Source organism: Halictus rubicundus, chromosome 1 (assembly GCF_050948215.1).
Source record: "Halictus rubicundus isolate RS-2024b chromosome 1, iyHalRubi1_principal, whole genome shotgun sequence".
In the NCBI taxonomy this organism is placed as follows: Eukaryota; Metazoa; Arthropoda; class Insecta; order Hymenoptera; family Halictidae; genus Halictus; species Halictus rubicundus.
In genome coordinates, this window is record NC_135149.1 from 15,445,075 (window position 1) to 15,463,995 (window position 18,921).

Here is an 18,921-nt window from a genome sequence, read left to right on the forward strand (position 1 = left end):
TTGAGAACTTCTTTATTTTTCATTATTTTTTTTTATCGGACTTTGACTAACATATACAAATAATAAACCGTGTAAACCAAATATGATATGATTCCGATGATAATTACTTGTGTAATGAACGATTAAAGTTTCGGACGCAAACACAGCGTATGGGAAAGAAAGAGACGCGGAGAGTTGAAGCGTTTGGGAAAGATGAATTAAACAATAAAATTAAATTATTAAACACTAAAACTGATTACAATCGATGAAACTGACAACTATTAATTGAACAGTGTAGATTTCGAAGAGGAAGCGCAGTTTCATATTCGGCACTGGAGTTTCAAACAATGCATATCATCTATTCGAGTGTAATCGAATGGGATCGTATCGAATTGAATTGCAACGAAACAACTAGAGTCGAATCGAGTCAAAGTTAGAATCGAATCGAATCGAGTCGAGTCGAAACAGACCACGTTAAATTCGAGATTGACATTCGACATGCAGCGAAATTCAGTACCGTTTCGTACATTCGAGTAGAGCAGTCGCTTGCGTGTTGGTGATATTCTTCGATAATTCTTATCGTGCAACAATCGTTCGTCCAGCGAACATTTTGTCTTCAGAAAGAGTGGACTTTACGGCCGTCAAAATTTTACGAAGAAAGAAGTATGAATATTAACTCCAGTCTACCATTAAGTAACTGTGAAAGTAGTAAAAAGGGCTTAACAATGCCAAGTCTAATATCCAGCAATTGGTAAGTGCTGTGCGACTACTGCGCCATTTTTATCTTGACTTTGTTACCGCCATCTTGCACAATATTTATTAGAACACGTACAGTTTCTTCGCATTTTTCATATATTATAAGATTATGCGATCGATACTACGGCCATTAGTGTTTATTTCGAAAATAGTTTATTTTGTCGAGCTTGTCTCGTTAATTTTCGAATAATGCGCAGAAGGCTGGGTGTCAACGAATGACACAATATTTCAATAGAATTGTACTTATTCTTCAGTTTCAAAAACAAATAGAGACCGAAATTCCATAGATTTTAAGCTTGTTTCGGCGACACATATGTATTTATATATACTATTGTTTTCTTCTTTATAATTTGAATAATACTTTGAATAGAATGCTAAAAGATAACGCGTAAGGAGAGAAGTACAACGGAGGTGAGGTAAACGTGGGCGTACAGTAATGTTCCATCGGTAGATTTCAGATTTCGAGTATGCGTGTGTATATGTTGCCGTTAGATTGCCACGTGAATAATGAATACATGAATCTTGCAACGTAGTATCTGATGATGTACGCATATACATGTGCGCGCGCGCACATCACACACACACACACGCGCTCACACAATCTATGTTACTATGTGTGGAATCTCCGTCAGCTGTTCCGTCATGTATATTGCGTGTGGATACACGCTTCTAGATTTAACAAAGTAAAAACAATGCAATCACGTTGAAGTTTGATATTAAAAAATAAAATATACATTTCTTTTTACACAATATTTGTTTTCAACTCAGCGAAAGCTTTGATGAAGATTAGAAGGTCCTTTACGGAAGGTTACTGTACATATACGACACATGCATACGTATACGTGAACATACATATACACGCATCATTATATGTATAACCCGACTACGTAGTATGTACTCTTACACACTATCAAAGAAACGGCAAACGTAATACAATTCAAACACGTGTAATCTTATCTAGAGCATTAATCAACTGATCAGAAAAATTCCATTGTTGCAAAACGCAAAGAAGCTTATATACGTTAATTCCAGTGCAGATAAAATGTATGCTCCCGTATTTGCATCCGACATATTTTTAAACGAAGTCTGATATTGATGAAAATTTTTAATTCATGGCAATACCAGATCGAAAATAAACAAAATCCCTCGGCTAATAGTTTTGTTTAGTTTAAATAGAACGAAAGCGTCGGAAATATCGGAATTTATAACGGCTTCGTGAAAATGATTTCTGTTCGTACGTATATATGTGCTATACATATACCACACAATAGCAGACTAGTAGGACACACGACGTACATACACGATTTTCGTGATAATACAATGATATTAGACGGCGAAAGTTTAACAAGGGAAGATAGTTTCGTAACGTGTTTTCATTGATTTTAAAACGTCTATCGAAAGCTGTTGGACATTGTTTAATATCAAACCGTACTTCGATAACGACAAGTTCGAACATGGAATATTATTGTTTTCTTTCAGTTAATATAAATAGCTAGCGGCCGTTTTGTTTTTTCTTTTTTTTTTTGCACAGAGTTTACGTACACCGTATTCACCGTGTTTGCGGTTGAACACCGAAATTGATTTTTCGAGGCTGTAATTAATCGTATATTGGTTATTTGCAGTGAAATGTCTAGTAAGTGTATGGAAGAAAGTTTAGAAGAAGGTTGCACACTGCAACAACATTACTGTATAACGCTGGGTGTAGGGCCTCTGTGGTGGTCCTGATGTGCCCCATGCCGCATTGTCTGTATCCACAGTCAACACAGAGAGCCGCGGCGTGGGGATCAAGCAGAGTCAGCTCTCTGTGAGCTCCCACATTGTACAAGTAAGTGTTGTGTAGGTTTGCGATGGCGAACGATAATTTGTCTATGCTCTCGAGAACGTTCGTAACGACGAGTTCGCGGAATCATTTGATCCGTTCAAGGACTAAACTGGCAGAGGTCACCTTATAAATGTATTGTACGAACTTACAATGCGTACGTATGTATTATACGCGAAAACGGTGTATCCTCGAGGAGATTAAATGTTTCTCGCTGGCAATTGATTTTGCGCAGACACCCCTGACGCTACGGGCTGCTTCGATCTCGTTGATCTTCTTAAATATTGTTTTTAGGAGGATGAATTGTTGAAAGCCGTGCGAAATAGTGAATCATTGCGTTTAACCTTCACGCTACACTTGACCGAGAGCACATCCGTCGAATGGGAAACTGTAGTGTGGCGTCGTTGTCTTTACATTCGCGTGTCAAGCTGTCTCTTACCAGAGGGGTCAAAAGAAGGTTTCGTGTCTCTTCTGGAGTATGCCGAAGAAACATTACGATGCACCAATATCATCGTTTGCCTACGAAAAGATCGAGCGGATCGAGGTACTTGTCGATTACCGTTATTTCACGTCAACGAAACCGTTTATGCCGAACCAACCGATCTCTCGTCTAAAATTACTTGTTATCATGACTTAGCAATGCTGGTACGAACCTTCATGTTTTTGGGCTTCAATGTTCTACCGCCCAATCACGCCCTAGTACCACCGGGCAGTGATGCCGGCAATCTGTACATGCTATATACCATCGAATAGTTGACCAGCAGTTGTATGTGGCTTCTCTCTCAAATTTAACGCGTAAGTATAGTTTCGCGAAAGATTTCGTTCCGTTTCGTTTATTTTTCGTTTCCACTGTTCGTTTCCATTTTTCCTTTAATTTTCTTTTTCTTTTTGTCATTTCAGGTATCGACACACAAATAACAGACCTATAATTTCTGTTTAATGGATCACGTTGATATACCATCATCCAACAAAAGATATCCAGCATAATCGGTTTTTCTTTTAATCATATTTCCGATGCCTTAGTCATTTTTGCGTTAAATTTAAGAGAAATGCGCGTTCGAAAAGTTTGTGCCGTGTTTTACACTCGTTCCTTTAAAGCGATGCTTATCTTGCACGGTTCCATTTCGGCGGCCGAACTTCTTTCTTTAAGTAAAATTTCGATACACACGCGCATACACGATGCGAAACGATTTCTTCTTTCGAACAAGCAAAAAATTAATGACTAAATAAACTGCGCAGCGAGAAACGGCACAAGCTTTTGCAATGACATGATAAATTTGTATGTATGATGAGCGCGAAACGGAAGAGACACTGTATAAAAATGAGCCGATGCCAATAGTCGGGAATACGTAAAACAACGTACCATTAACACAGGCTACCGATCAATATGTCGTCGGAGATGTCGATTCATTCTCTTAGCAATACAATGTTAATAACTTTTGGGAGCACGTAAACTGCTGACGAGGCTGCTTCCCACGTGATACAATTTGGCGGTAACGACGTCAAATATATTCACACGTGTGTATAAGGCAACGAACCGTCAAGTTGTGAAAGAAATTTATTACCGATAAATCTCAATGTTAATTGCAACAATTTGGGTGTCGTCGTGCTTTATTTTTTATTACTATATACCATCGTATCGTTTGTAAGTATTACTATGAATATCGATAATGTATACCGTATACATGTAAACGTAACGATATATGTATAATCAGCGTGAACTTTTGTTTTAAACCTTGCCTTAGTTATTTTCGCAAACCAGGAATTCTCATTGTCCGTTTAAATATTTACAATGATTTTCAATCATGAAAGAACTACGTATCGTTTAGTTTTTGTATAGTACACGCACTAGTAATGGTATAACCGTGCGTCGTTACAGTGATTCTTGGGTAATGTTTTGTTCACTATGCGTATTTAGATGTAAGCGAAGACACCGAAGACGATGAATGCAGTGACGAGAGTACATGCGTGGTAATCCCCGATCAATTAACATTGCAGAGTTTTTGCTAATAAATATGTTCTTTAGTGTTGACTTGATAACAGACGATATTAGAAATCATTGCAAAAAACAGAAAAAAAGCAAAATGTAAAAAAAATGATAATAATAATAATAATAATAAAAAAAGAGTTAATAGCTTACTAGAGATATAGATATGTTAAGGACAGAGTGATGGACTATTATGTATTAATGCAAATAGTTTAAAATTTGCCTGAATTTTTCCAACTAAATGACTATTTTGTTCGTTTTATTTTCTCAATTAGTATTATATATATACATATATAAATATATATATATAATATATTCGTACACTTGACCACGTAAAAGTACATGTATGCTACATATTATCATTCGTACAAAAAAAACCGTACGTGCTAAATAAACGTTAAGAAAATGAATTTTCTCTTCATAGATTTGTCCTACCTCCATTTTCCTACCTTTCTATAGTCTATACGGATAGGGCAGAAAGGGAATACAGCGCTCAATATGTGTATGTAGTACCTCAGGTACATGTACAATGTAATTTGCCCGTTTATTATATTGCATAAAAATACAAATCGGTGATCGACAATAACACACGAAAATTTCACTGTCTACAACCGTTGTACGATTGAACAAGGAATTCGAGATAGGTTGCAACAATCAGGCGTTACAATTCGCACTATCCAGCGAATAGGTTTAGTGTAAACGTCCTAGTATGCCGAAAAAAAGACTGGACACACCGGTGACGCATTTTTTTTTTTTAGATACGTTACCAATGCCAAGAAATGCGAAGCCGAAGAAGAACGTAACTGATACGCGCGTGTATTATTCCTCCTGCAATATAATGTAGTAATACTCGTTCATTACTCGCATCATTCCATTATTAATTATGCTAATGCCAAGTATTGTATGTAACATTGAACACGTCGCTGTTCTGTGATGTTTTCGTTTTTACAGTATGTAATTCTATTGAAGACGATCTGTTTTAATAGCGGCGGAATCATCGATTGGATTGGATTGGATTGGATTGAATTGGATCGGATTCGATCCGATCGGATATACGTTCTGTCAGTCGCCTGTTAGTTTCCCCGATGAATTAATTTATAGAGTATGACGATACTATTCGCGCGAATACGTTTTGAACAGTTTATCGTAAATTAGTCCTTTTGCCTTCGACGATTACGTCTTCGGAAACAGCTTTCGGAACCAAACCTAAACTATCTAACATGCCGGACGGTGCTGCATCCTCGATCGGATAGGCGGATACTTTTTTACATTTGACCAAATGTGTGGCCAACTGGTTTCCATCGGTTGTCGCGTAACCGCAGGCGCACTGCATCCTTTTCTCCAACGGAATATTAATGAGAGGAGAAGGGACCACGAGGCTGGTCATCGGACGTTCATTATGAATTTGCTGCTGGTGTTCTTTGAACGCACGCCAGCAACAAGTTGTGTAACGACACTGTTGACATCGCTGCTCGCCCGGATAATGATCTTGCTCTTCTATGTCCTCTTCGCACTCCTGACAAGACAAATTTTCGGCCGTGAGATTAACGTTGACCGTGATCGGCATTGTAACCCACTTCTCGACCTTCTCGTCTGGTGGTAATTCCGTTACCGGACTATCAATGTCGAATCGTCTGTTTTGCAGTCGTTGTTTCGATATCAGTATGCCGTTGCTGCCGCTCGAATATGGGACAACTTTCGAATTTGTAACACAGTCGTGCAACTGTCTTTGATGTATTTTCAACGAGCTCTTCTGATTGAACCAGAGGCAACATCTGGAGCATTTGTTTCCCCGTCCTTGCTCCCTTCGAATAACGTGTCGTTGCATATGCAGTAGGAAAGCGTGAACGCTGGTAACGCTGGGGCTACCCTCGTTTACAAACTGTATTACTTTCAGACAATAAGGGCACTGTAAGCCTTCGCCTTTCTCGTGAACACGATAAAAGTGGTCGATAGCATCCTTGTGACTGGAACTTCGGTAACCGCAGCTCTCGCATCGATACGGCATCTCCGAAGGATAATGCATCGATGACAAATGATTGATCAAGAGTCCACTGTTTCCGAACTTTTCTTCGCAAATCGCGCAAACAACCATGCCGCTGTCCGAATGACCAAAGTTACTGTGGGCTTCCGTGACATGGGTAACCATTTGATGTTGAGAAGAGAAGACTGTACAACAGTATATACAGACAGGTGATTCGGATTGTCCAGGCACTTGAGGTGGAACGTGGCTGATCGTATGCTCCATCACGTCCGTATTGGTACGCATCGTCGCCGAACACAAGAAACACTTCAAATACAACGAGCACTTGTGCTCTTTCAACAAAAGACTTTTGTCACCTTCCATGGTGGCGTAGTAAAATTCTTGTAATTGTATCTGATCGGCTTTGTTTTCCTTATCTCTGTCTTTGACAGTGGCAACTTTCTTCGCCTCGGGTTCTGGGCTGCTTGCTGTCGTCGTGGTCATCGCTACCGCAAAATTTCTTTTACGTCCTCTTTTCGGTCCCGGCTTGGACGCTTGACTGAAAGATGATATCGTTTCCGCTGGTAGTGTTGGAGGTTGTTGTTGTTGTGATGGTTGTTGCTGCTGCTGCTGCGATGGCTGATTCATACCGTTACCGCTCGCTACGGTATTTGATTGTATTAAAATGTCGCATCCGGTTTGGTCTTCTTTGCTTGTAATCGCTAGAGGTATCAAGGGTGGTGGACTGACACTCGAATAACTCCAATTCTGGAAAGGATTGGCGGCTATCTTAGCCAAACGATCCAACAGGCTTTCGTTGAAATCGATCCTAGTCTGTTCTGCGATGTGCGCGATAATGTTGTCGAATGCTCGAGCAGATGTCGATCCATATATTTCTCTCCACACTAGTTCATCCAAAAATTGCTGTATCATTTGTCTACTGAGCAAACTGAGAGTATTTTGGAACATTCTTGGAACAATTTTCCGCAAGTATTCCATAATATGATAATTGCTCCTAACATTTCGAGGATGTTGTTCGGAGAAGGAGGATTGCGTGACATAATTGAAACCCATTTCTTCGAGGGTACTTTTGTCAACGGTAAAGTCTGTCATGATTTTCGAGTCTGTGTGTACCCAGTCGTTCAACGGATGTAAAATGTTATTGAACCGCCTTTTGTAGGATCTGTCGCCATCTTGCACCGGATCGCATGCCCGCAATCTCAAGTCCATAGTAGCGTAATCGAACACGCCTAGTACTTCGACTTTAACTTGTCTCAAGTTTCCATCCTGTGACGTTGTGCCCAGACTGATCACGCCGACTTGTATCACTGAATTTTTACCGCCCATTTTACGAGTTTTATCCCAAACCGCAGCCGTACATATACTACGTAGATGCGTATAAAAATTTTTGACGTACACGTTGGTCACTTTTACCCACGAGACAACGTTCTGAACGTTAGTCTGGCATGCCCAGTGATAAATCAGTTTCAGTAGAACCGTCGGTGTGTAAGGTGCTCCCTGAAAGATCGATCCAGAGAAAACCGATACGTAACGATCGGGACAGCAACTCGAGATCCAAACGTATCCGCCCGAATATGGAAATGTACCTTGATCGCTGTACATTCCTAATTTCAATTTGGTTTTTTGATAACTATTGCTATGTTGAGCACAGTATTGTTCCGATTTGACCAAACCTTGTTGTATCAGCCATTCTGCAAACTTTGTGGCTGAGAACATAAGTACACTCTTGACTTTGATATCTGAAACGTACATATAGTGGCTTGTTTATACAAAACAATAACTTCAAAAAATGGTGAATGAAAAATGATGACTTTTGGATTTAGATAAATACCTAACTCAGACCTTTCTTTTTGAGCTATTTGCGCTGTAATATCTTTCGTGCGAAGATTAGGTCTTGCTACGACAACCAACGAAGGGAACGTTCTGCCACCATTCATTTTGTTGAACGTTACTTCTCTACCATCTGGAAGATTCTTCTTTGATTCGTCTATTTGCTCGCAAGCTGTATGAAAATTCAATTTCTGGAATTAAGTGGCTAATCCTATTCTTATTCCTACTCCTATTTTTACTCTGTATGGTGTATTTGTTGATAAGCGCAAAGGGATAGTAATAGGAACTAACACGCATCGACGCACGACGCGACAAGGATACAATATATTTAATCCTGTATGAAATTTCGGACTCTAACCTGCGTTTTTATTTCCGACCGATATTCCACCGATGCTAGTGTGTTCAGTTGGTTTGGTCATGGGTAATCTTGCCGCCGTCCCTGGATTGGCATTTATGGCAGTCACTGGTGACGATACAACCGGTGTAATCTGTTGTTTGCTTACAGTTTTTATCCTGAGATTGGTAACTCCTTGTGGACTTGTAGTAGCTAAAAACGAAACACAGAAAATTTTTATGCGCGATACACGTTGACGTTGTTGTATTTCACCGAGGCGTGTCATTTAGTTGATACAGAATAGTTTGATCGCTTTGCGTTACTTACTTGGCGTAACCACGTGTGTCGAACTTCCTACTTTTTGTCTTCCTCGGGCAACGACCACTGGCTACACAAAATCAGAGTCAGGAAGTAAGTTGAAACAGAAAACATTAAGCTTAAACGAACTTAACTTAATTTTGAGTAACATACTTCCTCTATAATGTCAGGTTGTTGTGCTTGAAGAACCTTGGTTCGACGGCCGGATCGAGTGTATTTGTACTGAGAAAAATTAGTAAACTTTTAGTATATTAATTAGCTTGCAGGATATTAAAGAAAACAATCTTAATTATTTCCATACATTTTCTGTTTGAGAATGAGTGATTGTAGATATGGTTGTCGCTACGGACGTGGACGTAGACGCAGGAGTCGTTGGTGGAACTGATATCGAAGCCGACGGAGCGGTCGTTATAGAAGTCACTATAATTATTGGAATTTGTAATTACCATTTTGACTTTATAGTATAATGTAACAAATATCTTGATACCTTGAGATTGGGCTACGGATCCAAGGATAACTCCCATTCGTGAATCCACGACCAATTGTATGTTGCTCTGAGAACCATTCGCGTTGTTCAATACATTTAGTTTAATGGGTGGTTGATTCTTATTTTGATTCTGTAAATGCTACCAATGTAGTAATCTATCAATAATTGCATTGCTTCATTCATATTTTGTATAATACTCACTACACCCACGATGGGTTGCGGATTATTTTTGACCACTGTCGATGCAGTGTTCGAGGGTCTAATACAAAAGAGGTAAAAAATATAAATTTGTCTAAAAGAACAACAACAACAGCTGTAACATTGAAACTACAACATAGAAAATGATACTTACAACGTATACTGATAACCATTGACATTGCCTGCCTGACATACTAATTTACCTCTCTGGTCTTTAACTAATTCGTCCAAAGTAGCAGCTACCTAAAAGGTTACAGTAAACAAACGTATTAGAAATGATCGATATCAACAGTGTGTTATACAGTATTAGTTTGAACTGATCCATGGAAGAACGTACTCTATCGTAATTTTCCTTGAGTTCTAAGCGTAACATCAATTGCGCTTCGCTGAGCGGTTCTTCTGCACATTCCAAGTTTAAAGTCATGTGAGATGGTCGGGTGCTCGTTACCGAACGTGTAATTAACCGAGTTTTTGGCATTTTTTTAAATGCAATCACTTTCTCACAAGCGTAGAAAAGTTCCTAAAAAAGAGAATGTATTTAAACGTAACTCACGATTGGCTTTCTTACTGGATCTACTTACGGACGTCTGAACTTTCGTACACAATTTCTTACCGTGTTAATTGAACACGCGCGAGTAGCGTTTATTTACACTTAACAAAATAACGAAAATTCCGTTAACAACACAAGCTGCTACACCTTCTCGTTTCCCATCAGCCCTCACGCAGAAATCTGGGTTTAATTAGTGGGGTTCGTGTAGTGCTGTCTCTCGAACATAAATGATTATGGCGGCACCGGTAATGCCGTCATAACAAACTCGACAAAAAGACGTAACGTTAATAACTTGAATTGTATGCGGTCGCCAAGTCGACGATACGCACGCGAGTATGTGACGGCAACAATCGCATCACATCAGTCCAAGAAAACTCGATAAGCAAAGAAACGTTAACAATAAAGGTGCAATATGTACCAGATAAACCCCCGACACCGAGACACAGAGTGTACGGTATCCCAGAAGCGAAACTGTTGTCGGAACTTTTGATGTTCGCGATAACGCGATAACGTTCTGTCGATAACACGTTTGGCTACCAATGTGAGAATTTTACCGCTACGTGGAATGATGCTATACGCACACTTACAGTGCTTTAGATCATATAGATTGATAGACCCGGTTTCAGATAATTGCCTTGAAGCCAAGATTAAATCATCTACGAGATCACAGTTGTGGGCAAAGTGCAACAGTTTGTTGAGAAGTCGCAGTACCGTGAGTCGTCGCCGTATCTCATTCTGTATAAATATTTATGGAAATTTCAACTGTGATATATATTTTATTTTATTGCTCGTTCATTTTTACTCTTATTATTTTAAATAATGTTAACCATCATTTTGAGTTATCTTGTGACGTCAGTTGTGGGTACTTTTCTCCTTTATCTTGGTTTCACTGCGTCCTATGCATATCCTATACCTAGGCCGGGTTTATAACTACCCAGTAAGCAATTTTCTATCAATTTTCCACCAAAACTTATCGACAAATTCCGACCTACCTGTTTTCGCACTAGTCTTTTTCTCGTAAAGTACTATTACAAACATTCATAAAAATTTGCTCGAAACAGTAGGTTTGGCTTGAACGAAGCTTCCAGATTATGTCACGAGCGACGCCACTATCTATCCACTCCCACGTATGGCGGTTTTTTTTTTGTATTTAAAATTAAATTTCTACAAATGAGAGGAGAAGATTCTTTATTCTTATTGTTAGTGCGACAGAAGAATTGAATGGTCGAGTGTATGTAATTGTTCTTGACTAAGGAAAAATGTGTCGGACGGTTGTTTTTAAAAGATTCGTCCGAATAGTTCTGTTTTTTTTTAGCTGTGGAAACTTCCTTTTTCTGTAGCGTTGCCAATGCAGTCGGACGGTATTGTTTCATGTTGATAGATGACGGGCCAATGACGAGCAGAATACGCTGGAAACTGGCGATAGAACGAAAAATCTTTGGATACATAATACGGATAATATGTTTCGCTGCAAGGCCGCCATTGGTCGTATTTCAAACCCACGTAGCACCTAAAATGCACATGCAATTATTATGGTTACCGTGTCTACTGTTGTTATTATTACCGCTGTCGTTATTGTTACTGATATTGTCATTGTGTGTGTGTGTATATATATGTATGTACCAGGGATATTCATATCCTTGTGAAAAGCCGCATTTATGATCAGGTTCGCAACAATAATTCCAGCTACCCTGTTCAGAGTTTCCGTCGATTTCGCAGGACCAAAAACCAGCTACCTCGTTTCGTTGACAGAGGGTTCCGTTTCTGCAAGGGTGACCGCTTACCGTATAACGTTGGAAAGTCGAAAGTGTCCTTGCTGACCGAGAACGGTAATGCAAAATAAAAACTATTAGTCGACGAGTTTAACAAGATGATTTTCTTTTAACGCTGTATCTGCGTTACTTACAGTGGAAGTGAAACGGTGAATCGAGTCCCGGTTCGAAACGGTCATAAGAGGACGGTGGCTGGATATCGGTGCTACCGACGTTGCTAATGTTATCTGTCTCGTGACCATTGTCTCGCTCGCGATCGTATCCATACATTCTGGGCTGAAATTGATTTCTTGTTCGCGTGTCGGAATGGAAAATCGATCCGGTCCCGTGGATTCTGTCGTCGAGTACGATTTGCGGGTTCGATTGCTCCAACGTGGCCGTGGAAGGAAACGACGCCGGCAGTTGCCCGCGATCTTTGGATATTGGTGTGACGTCCGTCTCGTACAGCGGATTCGTTAACAGCCCGCAAAACGGTTCAAGATCTTTCCACATGTATAATACATGATTATCGTCGTGGGTGTAATCTAAGTTCGGTCTTAGGTCTTGTATAGATATATCGCTCAACCAACAATTGTGTTGGGTACCGTCGGTGTTGGCCCTCCTATGAACAATATTCGACGATTATTATCGTGTTGTAAATACACGGAGAAGGGGGAGGAAGCTTCTCCCGCAATTGTTGATTCGAAAACGGTATGTGCTCACATGTAATTGAACGACATGCACGGTATCGTACCCGCGTTTCTCATTGACGAGCACCGTTGGCGACACTCTGATTTCGTAGAAGTCCGCGCCGAAGACATTATTGCGTGGGGCATTAATTTGCATGGCCTATGATACCGAGCGTAACAAAGTTCATCCGAATGTGTTGAAACGGATCCTTTTTCGTAGAATGCGGCCAACTCGGAAACCGATGGTACCGACGGGTATGTTCCACAGCCGTACGAGAAGCTACCTCTTTCGTATAATTCAGCGCCATCCATGTCGGGCATATTGACAGGATCGATGTCGCCCGATGTCCAATCGCTTAGAAAACAATTTGGATACGTATGACCTCGCTCGTGACCGCGCTCGCGCTGTTTGATCGTTGGGTAGACAAAAACAAAACTTTTACAGATAAATTCTTGCGACGTTGTGCAGGCAAACTGACATTCTCCCAAATTATGCGCGAACGTTGATTTTCTCGTAATGTCCATCGGTATACCAAATCCGCTTCTCACTCTCGAGAAACATTCTTCCGCAGGTGGACGGCTCGTTTCTTCTTTCGAGTAGCAAACCTTTGGATCTTGAATCACTATGTAGACGTCGTAATCACGATCCGGCTCGAGATCCGTGTACGAATTGAGATCTTTATGCGAAAGATCGCTGAGCAAGCAATTGTCGGTGGGATTTGTAGACAGTACATTGTATCTGTATACATAGAACGAAAAGTAGAAAAAGATGATAGTTGTATAACACTTTTTCGTTTATGCTACACCGCCGCGCCGACTTTTGCTTATGCGTGCAGCTCTCCCCACTTGACGGCAGTGCGCGGCGTAAACGGAAAGACAAGCAAAATAGAATTTGGCGTTTAGCGTGATAATAGGTTTGCGAGTTTATACTTTGACGCGTACCGTCGTGTGGTGTGGCAATATCGTGCGTACGGTAGCATAGTATGTACAGTGATTTCTCTATATATGTCGCCAAGACCTGTATGATAAATATCGCGGTATTATCCCCACTAACGCGAGTGGCCGCGAAGGTCGAGAGGCCTCGGAGTGTAAACGTAATACCGCTCGGGTATGTACCCTGGACGATACACGACGCTGACAAGACAAGTTGACATATATCGAGAATTCACTGTATGTACATTCGCGTGTACGTTCGAGCTCACCTGTAAGCGAAGCTTCCGCAAGCGAAGGCTGTTTCGGCGAGGCAAAGTTGTTCGCATTGCTTCGGATCGCGCGCGAGGCACGACTTTCGTAGAACGCTTCTACCGAGTTTCGAACCTGTTGCGTATGTAATGGAACATCTTTGACCGGTCGGCGTGACCTCGCGTTCTCCGAAACCATAGTCTTTCGAAGACGCAACGATAGGCATATAGCTATCGTCGTATCCAAATGCGCTGCCGTAATTGTACAATTTCTCCGAGGAATGCTCGTTGTTTCGAGCATAGAAAGAATCACGTTGCAACGATTTCTCGTCGATCTCGTACGCGGGTAGCATTGAAGGTTTTACGTTCGAAAAACCATTGTGGACATAGTCGCGGAAAGAATTGCCGCGAACAGGGTTGGTTTCCGAGTTCCTTTCGTTGCCGTACCAATTCGAAGGGGCGTTTTGACGAAAACCAAAGTCTATGGAGCATAAAATGTAGTTAGCTTGTTTTGCCTTGTTTTACTCTGTCTGTGACGTATTCTCTTTGCATCGTTGATGAAACGATAGTGCGTCAGTCAACTGACTGGTAATAATGTACACATAGGCTATAATAGGCACGCGTATACGAGTACACAGGTACTCACCGCGAAGACCTTCGCGCGAAAATTGTTCGTTGAACCGCGATGCGTGTTTATCGAACAGGTCCGGAGTGGATTGGTGACTCGTCGGGTACATTGTTTGATAAAGCGAGAAGTCTGTCGGAATCGATTGCTGCCGAAAAAAATCGGTGTCCGTGTTGCGCTGTTCGCTCCGCAGCCATGCATCAGTTGGCCGGGTCCGACGGGGAAAAGTGTCGCCAAACGTTCCCTTAGGAGGCATACAATTTCGATCTCTTTCGTAGTAATCGTACCGGGAATCGATCAAGAAGTCTTTGTTGGCGTTCATGAGAAGGTATGGCGTGGCCGTCAGTTCGCACGTACTCTTTGATCCATTTGTCTCGTGCCTTGAAATTACGGACAAGCTACGTTACAATCTGTCGATATAGTTTCGCTTACAAACGTTTTGTCGTATGTTACGCTTCATTTTCTTACGTAAGGTAAGGACCCAGTTACTGTGCCTATATTAATTATACTTATTTTACTGATATATTAACTGATTTTAATGAAAAAAAATGTAATATCTCTTTTTTAATATTCATTATGCTTTAAAAATAAATATAATTAATATAGGCACAGTAATCGGTAAACTCATAGTAATTGGGTCCCATACCCTATTCTATTATAATATGAAATCCAAAGAAAGCGAGGCGTGGGGAACCTTGACGAATCTCGTCGTGAACGGACATGTTGGCAATTGGTGAAGAACAAATGTACTTAACGGCAACAAATTGTTAAACAATGCGAATTGAAAGTTCACGTTCACAATTTGAATTTGAAAGCCGTATAATCGAAGATGGTTGGTTCACGTACCTGTAGTTGAAACCTTTACAATCAAACGTCTTTTCATGTTCGCACGCGCGATGGCAATCCTGCACGTTTTCACAATCGACGACACGCTCGATAAGCGGTTCCATCGTCTTCTTACCAGGTTGGAGTTTTCGATGACAAGTCACGACTAAATGGCACAATAAACTCGGATCAAGTTCGGCTCGACATCGATAGAAATAAATCGTTAATTCCCTAGGAGTAATATTTCTATCCGTCGAATCACAGAACGGTAGAACGCGCCGTTGCGTTGCTAAACTTACGCGTGAAATCGTTCCCGTCGATTTTCTTCCATGTCAGGGTTGAATTTTGAACGACAGGAAGAAGGACCAGCGAAAGCGCGAAAGACCACCACCACCACAACCACCAATACCACGATTTCGTGAACATTTTCATTAATTCGGTAAACCTATACGGGAAGAATGAAAATTTTGTTTATTTCGTTTATTCGGTCTATCCAATTTATCGGTTTTCCAATTACGTTGAGTTCTCAGAGACTCGTCCACGTACATGTTCTACGTTTACACATATATATGTACGTACGTGAGTATATGTATAACGATTATACACGCGGTATTGCGACTACGATAATATTACACGCGCAAGCAAGTCGACTAGATGGAAATTGTAAGACGCGCAAGAAGTAATGGAGAAAATACAGTCGTGTGTGGTTTTATAGAAAAGTGAACGTTTCCGTAGAGATAGTGGGAGGAATTGTTCGCACGTTGGAGAAGGAACACCTCGTCGTTCGAGTTTTTCGACCGAGATAAAGCTATTTTTACAGTTACAAAGATTCGTAAACGAACAATTAGGCTAACGCGTACCGATACCGATTTATAGCAAGCAACATTTTTATTTCCATTTTTCTAATCTCTCAAACGAGTACGCGTGCATCTATTGTTTCGTTTGAACCATTCGTCGCGTACACTGTACACTGTGTGTGCCTTCCTCATACCCTCTCATCGCTGGTCTCTTTATGACACAATGATTCACACGAGAAACCAATGTGCAACAACTTGTAGTATCCTTCGAGATTCGCCATCAAGGACATATAGTACAATTATTTCAACTAGCTCGTTGTTCGTGCGATCGCGATGCGTTTACAAAAGATTTGTACAATATGCACTTGGATCGATTGAAAGTTTTGTGTTAATTGTCTACGATAATCCTGTACTCGTTGGGCTTGGTCGAAACGTGTCGATGGTCATGGCGTTGATGGTATAAAAAAAAAGAAGAAGAAGGAGAAAGAGAATGCGTTGTTGTATAATATTTTGTCGTAGGTGCTCACGAAATTTTTAGAGACTCACCGAGAGGAATGTTCGATGCTTTCTTTTGGTTTTTATTGACAAGAATGTCCAAGACACTACGGTTGTCGTCACCGGAAAGAAAACGTCCGTCGTGATCGATGAATAGATTGTAGATCCCAGCGAACCCGTGATTCATCTTGCCATAATCATTTTTAACTCTTAAAATTTGAAAAAAACACATCTTGAGGAAGACTTTAATGTCGGAGCAATGTCCAGATCGAAAGTGATGAGAAGGAAGAGGATAGAACATAACAAAGTCACAAACGGAACAGATATTACCTCGGAATCGAAAAGGTGCGAAAGAACGTCGGGGATACAGGTTTTATCGGTTTTTGGGAGGAGCTATCATCGGCACGATCAGGCGCATCGCCTTCTTTTGTATTTGATCTCTCGCCGAGTTTGATCGGTAAACTGCCGTAGGGGGGAAAGACGTTACGAATGCACAACGGGGAATTTTGTTGTTTTTTCACGTATACGTCATAGTCAGGATCGGTTTTCAAACTCTCGAGGTCCGGTATGCGTGTGCTCAATGCACAAGTACCATTGCCCTTTACGCCAACACTGACGAAAAATTGGAAATTCAAAGATAAACCAAGTGTTTGTCGAATAACAATAACAATAATAACAAGTGATAGGCTCGATGCTATAATTTATTCAAGATTTTCTTACCCAAACGTGAACGAATTGCAAATACGTTCGCTTCGCGAACACTGTTCCTCGCATTCCGTTAAACCCGTGACCTCGAGTCGCGAGACGATGTCCATATCGGATAACTTGGACCCCACGGATATTCTTGCGTAACAATCTAACAGAAGAAACGTTATTCTTTTTAACAGCGCGGATTCCGTGGAAGTTGTCGGTCTAGTAATTTTACCATTTCCAAGAACGGCTATGCGATTATCGATCGTCAGGCACTGCGATCGATAACACTGACCAAGAATACCGAATAGATGAAATGCAGCTGACAATGAGAAGAAAGCACATCTCCGTTCGACCATGTTTTACAGTCTCACTTGTAGTAGTCGGATTAATTGAATCGACTTTCTCCGATCGTGTACGAATGATATGATATTGTAGTGTATTCTATTACCGATTATACTATATTGTACTATCGTGTATGTACCGCAGATACAAAATCCCGCGATATCACATAGATTCGCAGCCGCGCGTACTCGTGCGTAGCATGGATCCGACACAACGAGGTGTGCTACACTCGATATACATATTTCCTATCGTGTTGTGCGTGATCAGCGATCTGAACTTCACCAAAGTTCCCATCTAACTGTCGGACCAGTCTCGCATACAAAACGTAATAGGAGCTCTCTAAAGTGAACATTACGTTAGAATCGTTTCTCTGTTGTTGGTCTCCTTCTTTCTTGCTCGTAAGCATAAAGGAACTCTCCGAGACATGTACCTGTGCGCCAAGTACATTGTATTATAATACGCAAACGTACATGTACACGTACACGTACACGTATCTGTGCGTAACAGTCGATTGTGTAGCGAGCAACGAGACACAATGCTCCAGCACACCGTGCGCCTTTCTTCTCGCACACACATCTGATTCAAAATCGTACTTCCGCGACAGTACTCTTGTACAAGTACGGCTGGGGTAGCTCTTAACGAAACAGTCTAATCGGCTCGTTTCTCAAGGGTAACGTTTGACGTGCCTGCAACGGAATATGAGGGCATTGCAATCTCTACGTAATCCATCGCAATCATAATTGTAGGTGTAATATTAATCGTAATCGTAATCGTCATCGTAATCGTGATCGTGATCGTTGTCCTCAGTCGAGTACACGATTCTATTGTCGTGTGTCGCATAAATTTGATCGACTCGCCTTCGCCGTACTATGCGACCTTATCGTGACTCGTGTGGGATCGCGTTTCAGTGTCCTTATTTTGAATCGCTATAGACTGTAGGCCCAAGCAGAAGATTATTACTACGGGAATACCTTACGTAACGAGAATGAGATAAGTTAAACAAAGCCGAGACGCGTCACGCTTCCTGAGGCCTGGCCCAAAGACAGGATGATTCATCTTCCGATTATCGTTCCGGACTCGGCGTACAAGCTTCGACTGTTACTACCTAATTTTGTTAGCAGGCCCTTGCAACCCGGATAATTTTGATCGGGGGGGGGGGGGAGACATGTTTCCTCCGTCGCTTTCTGTTTCGAAAGATAACAGAAAATTGATGAGAGGTCAATTATTATAGTTCTGTCTGGTTGCCTCGTCGCGTCGGTACGCTGATTTATATGTACAACG

At 41.1% G+C, this 18,921-nt stretch overlaps 2 protein-coding genes across 2 annotated transcripts; one reads left to right on the top strand and one right to left on the bottom strand.

The window, feature by feature from the left end:
* Positions 1 to 473: 473 nt before the first annotated feature.
* On the top strand, positions 474 to 4,951 carry Oda (Ornithine decarboxylase antizyme). Its single transcript, XM_076789183.1, is given in 6 exon segments — positions 474 to 730; positions 2,358 to 2,457; positions 2,459 to 2,560; positions 2,849 to 3,098; positions 3,192 to 3,349; positions 3,455 to 4,951. Coding segments are annotated over 5 exon segments (654 nt in total). The 5' UTR covers positions 474 to 644; the 3' UTR covers positions 3,308 to 3,349; positions 3,455 to 4,951.
* Positions 4,165 to 18,799, bottom strand: LOC143353529 (uncharacterized). The gene is made up of 20 exons (XM_076786971.1): positions 17,326 to 18,799; positions 16,936 to 17,217; positions 16,657 to 16,814; positions 15,335 to 15,479; positions 14,510 to 14,868; positions 13,885 to 14,344; positions 12,717 to 13,421; positions 12,149 to 12,615; positions 11,866 to 12,058; positions 11,557 to 11,752; positions 10,030 to 10,212; positions 9,847 to 9,935; positions 9,696 to 9,753; positions 9,495 to 9,624; positions 9,309 to 9,427; positions 9,161 to 9,229; positions 9,017 to 9,077; positions 8,714 to 8,902; positions 8,357 to 8,527; positions 4,165 to 8,264 (listed from the first exon to the last, which is right to left on the bottom strand). The coding sequence occupies exons 1-20, from the start codon at positions 17,652 to 17,654 to the stop codon at positions 5,683 to 5,685; spliced, it is 6,945 nt and encodes a 2,314-aa protein (XP_076643086.1). The 5' UTR covers positions 17,655 to 18,799; the 3' UTR covers positions 4,165 to 5,682.
* Between the last annotated feature and the right edge of the window lie 122 nt (positions 18,800 to 18,921).

Coding starts and splice junctions, on each gene's coding strand:
- LOC143353529 (XM_076786971.1), bottom strand. CDS start 17,654: ATGGTCGAACGGAGATGTGCTTTCTTCTCATTGTCAGCTGCATTTCAT. Junction 14,869..15,334: donor TGTAAAGGTTTCAACTACAG/GTACGTGAACCA, acceptor CGTAATTTCAAG/GCACGAGACAAATGGATCAA. Junction 8,265..8,356: donor AAAAGAAAGGTCTGAGTTAG/GTATTTATCTAA, acceptor TGTACGTTTCAG/ATATCAAAGTCAAGAGTGTA.